Here is a 5,461-nt window from a genome sequence, read left to right on the forward strand (position 1 = left end):
TTTGTTGTAACATCCTCTCTCCATCCTAATGCTAGAATAATTAATACATCACTATCAGGAACAATTCCACCCATGTTAAACCCCATCATCTGTTGCTTGAACACAAAGGATTTCAGAAACGGTATAGTGAAATTTTTAAAAAGAAAACTTGCTTTTATTTCTTGTGCTGGCTTTTGCAAAATGAGGCAAGACAGTTTAATTCTTCAAGTATGTCTGCAAAGTGCCATTGTGTCTGTTGGTCATGGTGGAGGTCCTGTGCAAGTTTGAGGTTGCATTTCTGCAAATGGAGTTGGAGATTTGGTCAAGATTAATGGTGTCCTCATTGCTGAGAAATACAGGCACATATTTATCAATCATGCAATACCATTAGGGAGGCATATGATTGGCCCTAAGTATATTATGAAGGAGGACAATGATCCCAAACAATGACATTAAGAACTATCTTCAGCAAAGAGAAGAACTCCTTGTTCCTTGTTAAGCCTCAAGAGGTTGGGCACTGATATAGGGCAAGAAGGCACAAATTTCCAAAGCACAAAGTTCTAATGCTTTACAAATGTTTTCCAGGGGTTTGATGTTCTGTGCAGGGGCCTCATAACTGGGCAAACCATGGCTTTATGAACATTATTTTGTTAACAGGGACATTATCGTGGTGTAACAGGTTTGAGCTATGTCACTTCCAGGCAAAGGAAATGTAATGCCACAGTGTAGACTTTCTAGCCATTCAGTTCTAGACATTTTCCTGGTTCCCAAAAGTGTAGAATCAAAACTAAACAAAGAAATGGTGTTATATTTAGATCACTGTCTGAGCTATCAAGTAAGAAATTGTAGTTCAACATCTCTACATATAACAGATGCACACAAGTGGGACCTACAGTATAACAAAGTAGAAGGTAGGACAAAAAGAGCAAGCATAAAGTTCAATAATTTAATATAATTTGTATATAATTTTCACCGCTAAAGTTTCAGTGTTAAAAATGTAACTGTGAATGTTCCTTTCACACTATTAATGCTTAGATAATTAGATATTGTACATTTAAACAAGTAAACTCTGCTGAATATGTGTGCTTTTTTTTAGATTTTATTTATTTGTTTATTTTATTTTATTTTTTATAAATTTCATTTCAGCCTGGAAAGGATATGAACAGCATTAAAATCTCCTTCATCATGAGTGTTGTGAACTCCAGTTTACTACAGAATGTATCACTGGTACAACCAGAATACTTTTTTATCAGTGGATTTTCTGGAATACCCTACAGCCAATACTACTTCATTTTTTTTACTTTTTGTCTATATTGTCTCAGTGTGTGGGAACTCATTTGTCCTATTCATGATATTAGTTGATCGAAGTCTGCATATTCCTAAATACATGGGGATCTTTAATTTAGCTTTGTCAGATTTTGGTGAAACAAATGCACTGATTCCTAACCTTGTGAACACATTTCTTTTTAATTCACAGAACATATCCTATGATGCTTGTTTGGCTAACATGTTTTTTACTTTTTTCTTTGCTGGTGGACAGTCTTTAACCCTTGTTGCTATGGCATATGATCGCTTTATTGCCATTTGTTTACCCCTGAGATACCATGCAATTGTAAATAACTCTTTCATGTTTGTGACTTTAACAGCAATCTGGTTATTTAATGTTGTTACATTTGGTACAATGGTGTTTTTGGTTACGCAACTTTCATTTTGGAAGACTAATGAGGTAAAGAGCTTTTTCTGTGACCATGGGCCACAGAAATTATTGCTTCTTCAGTATCCTATCTCCATACTAATGCTAGGATAATCAATACTTCACTATCAGCAACAATTCCACCCATGTTAAATCCAATAATTTATGTCTTGAACACAAAAAAATTCAGAGGGTTTATAGTTAAAATGCTTAAAAAAAAAAAAACACTACAGTTCCCCAGGTGTAGGCATTAGAAAAGTAATGCCACATAATTTAATCCTTTCCATATTACGATCAGGTTTTGAGGCAGTGTATTTTTTTTCTTTCTGTCAAGTACTACTAAGAATGCATGTCAGAATGAAGATCTCAGATTTATCATTCTCCTGTTAGAGCACTTAAGGTTTCACAGAACTACATCAAGACAGTCAGAATTAAAATAAAGTACTTTTTTGTCTTTCCCAGGGTATTATCTGAAAACTGAATTTTCATATCTTACAATCCTATACATTTGAGGTAGTAGAACCAAAAGAGTGGTTTCTTTTCAAGTAACTTTTACAGAAAGCAAAACAATCTCTCAAATTTCATTCTGTATTTTTCCATTCACAATAATTTGAAATTCCAAGATGGTACCAAATGTTCTGGTTCTGAAACATAGGAAGACCTTCATTTTTGCTTCACAGTAAATTTACAGAAATGTGTTTGGCTAACATTTCATTTTCCAAACAAATGTAGTGCTCTTGGCTAACTTTTTACTCTCAAATTTTTTAGTTAATAAAGTAATCTGTGTATCAGATTATCAAGTATCAGATGTTCTTGAATGCATTATAGAGCATGGGATTTGAACAAATGTTTCATCATACTTGCTTCTGATGTTCTCTTATGTTTCAAAAGCTTATAAACAGCTTGTTTAGAATTTGTCATGGAATCCTTATTGTATAATGTATTGTATTCTGAGCAACTGATCAGTCTTTAGTAATTTTATGAATGACCCTTTCTGTTTGTTAGTCTGCTACTATTTAATAACATCTTTGTTATACACTCAAAAGTATCTAGTTTTTCTTAACAAAAAGAGCATATACTTTTATTGAATAGCATACACAGGTGATATGGGATGCATCATGTGTCTTTAAGAAGCTTGCATTTAACTGTGTGTTTCTAATTTTGTGGCAACAGTTTGATGAAGTGATTGGTACTTTTGGGTAATATTGTCAGGTGTTTACTTATTTTGGCTGTATAATTTACACTATAATATAGTTGTCTAAGCTCAATTAACTAGAACAAGTACAACTTTTAATTTGATATCTAACCATGTAGTTAACAGTATTATCAAATGAACAATTACACTATTTTTTCCCTCTTTGAGTCTGAAATAATTTCTTCAAAAACTTATGCAGTATGTCCCTTACCTAGATATTTCCTCAAACAGACAATACCAGAGGCAATCAAACCTATTTTAAAATCAATCAATCAATCAATCAATCAATCAATCAATCAGCCATTCCCTTAGCACTTGCTATGTACAGAAATCTTCTAAACTAGCAGTTATCAAATCTCTAGAAAGTCCTTGGCAACTACATTTTTGCTAAGAAACCCACAACAGTTACTGAACTGTGGAAAAGACTGGAAGAGGGAATGGATCAAGATCACACCAGAGCAGTGTGAGAAACTAGTCACGTCCTGCAGTCCTTGAAGTCATTCAAAGCAAGGGCATCTACACTTATTTTTGACAGATGTAAATTTCTTTTGTGCTACAGCAGTTATTGTTCCACAACATATAGGTTTTGTTGAATTGCAAAGATTGTGTTTACTTCTTTTCCTACTTCTTGCATACACCCATTTATCACAAGGGCCCATCAATGGTATAATGAAAATTATGTTGGCCAAACTATTACTATGATTTTGAGAGTCTGTTATATGTTACATACTAAATAAAATGCATGGGTAAATTTACAATACAGTACCTTTGTCCATCTTTATTTCTATTTTATTTTGCAACTTTGTTCTTTAATAAATTAATCAAATAAATCTCCCAGGTCTTTATCTTTATCTTTTATCTTCTGTTTGCAATTTTGCTGGAAGACAAAGATTTACCCCAAAAGTTTGTTTCCAAGAACCTTGCAAGATTGTAGGCTAAAACTTCAAGTAAAAACATTAAATGGTTCCTTGACAAATTGTGGAACCATTTTTTTAAGCTGCTGGTGATCTCAAACTTGTCTATATTACACATATGTTTTTTGCCCATTCCCTGGTTCCCAAATTCAATGGGGAATCAAAACTTGAAAAGAAGATGGCACAAACGATCATGCAACACTAGCAGGTGTCTACTGTCTGAGCTAACACATGAGAAAATCTGGTTCAATGTCTCTACATAGAATGCATACTCAAAACCTGAACCTAAATAAGCTAATAAGATATTGGGTAGGGTAAAAAATGAATATTTAAGCAACTGATAAAAAATAGTTTTAATACGTCTCATCTTAAATTATATTTTCAGTCCTACAGCTTTATGGTTATAAGTCCAGAAAATGTAAATGACCCATTCATGTTTGTATATCAAAAATGTAAAGATATTTAGCTGTGCTTAATTTCTGTACTTATTTACTTCTGTAATTATTTTCAGTTCTACAGCTTTATGGTTATAAGTCCTGAAAATGTAAATGGCTCATTCATGTTATATGATAACTTGTATAGTGTAAATTTAAAGATATTCAGCTCTGCTTAATTTCTCTACTTATTTTTGTTTTACTTCATTATGCCTTTTCAGGAAAGGACATGAACAGCATTAAAACCTTGTTCATCATGAATGCTTTGAATGACTCCAGTTTACTACAAAATGCATCATTTGTGCGTCCAGAGTACTTTTTTATCAGTGGATTTTCTGGAATACCTTACAGCCAGTACTACTTCATTTTTTTAATTTTTGTGTATATTGTCTCAGTGTGTGGGAACTCATTTGTCCTATTCATGATATTAGTTGATCGAAGCCTGCATATTCCTAAATACATGGGGATCTTTAATTTAGCTCTATCAGATTTTGGTGAAACAAATGCACTGATTCCTAATCTTGTGAAGACTTTTCTTTTTGATTCACAGTACATATCCTATGAAGCTTGTTTGGCTAACATGTTTTTTACTTTTTTCTTTGCTGGTGGACAGTCTTTAACACTTGTTGCGATGGCATATGATCGCTTTATTGCCATTTGCTTACCCCTGAGGTACCATGCTATTGTGAATAACTCCTTCATGTTTGCAACTTTAACAGCAATATGGTTACTTAATATTATAACAGTTGGCACCATGGTGCTTTTGATTACAAATCTTTCATTTTGTAAGACCAATGAGGTAAAGAGCTTTTTTTGTGACCATGGGCCAATTTTTAAAATTGCTTGTAATGACACCTGGATAAATGTCTTCATGGCAAATGTTTTTATTGCAATATACCTCTATTTACCATTGACTGCCATAGTCTTATCATACTTAGGCATTCTGTTGGCCTTAACTAAGATTACAACATGGGAGGATCGTCTTAAGGCACTTAAAACTTGTTTCTCTCATCTGTTGATAGTAGGAGTATTTTTTCTTCCTGTAGTAAGTACATACCTTGTCGCTACAATATCCTATCTCCATCCTAATGCTAGGATAATTAATACCTCACTATCAGTAACAATTCCACCCATGTTAAATCCCATCATTTATGTTTTGAACACAAAAGAATTCAGAGAATTTATAATGAAAATACTTAAAAAGAAAAACATCACAGTTCCCCAGGTGCAGGCTTTAGAAAAGTGA

At 33.2% G+C, this 5,461-nt stretch overlaps 1 protein-coding gene and 1 pseudogene across 1 annotated transcript; both read left to right on the top strand.

Moving 5' to 3' along the window:
- Positions 1–1,125: 1,125 nt before the first annotated feature.
- On the top strand, positions 1,126–1,786 carry LOC131368280 (olfactory receptor 52E4-like; annotated as a pseudogene).
- Positions 1,787–4,392: 2,606 nt separating this feature from the next.
- On the top strand, positions 4,393–5,461 carry LOC131368125 (olfactory receptor 52E8-like). The gene has a single exon (XM_058414028.1). The coding sequence runs from the start codon at positions 4,445–4,447 to the stop codon at positions 5,459–5,461; it is 1,017 nt and encodes a 338-aa protein (XP_058270011.1). The 5' UTR covers positions 4,393–4,444.

This window comes from Hemibagrus wyckioides, linkage group LG17 (assembly GCF_019097595.1).
Source record: "Hemibagrus wyckioides isolate EC202008001 linkage group LG17, SWU_Hwy_1.0, whole genome shotgun sequence".
Classification (NCBI taxonomy): domain Eukaryota; kingdom Metazoa; phylum Chordata; class Actinopteri; order Siluriformes; family Bagridae; genus Hemibagrus; species Hemibagrus wyckioides.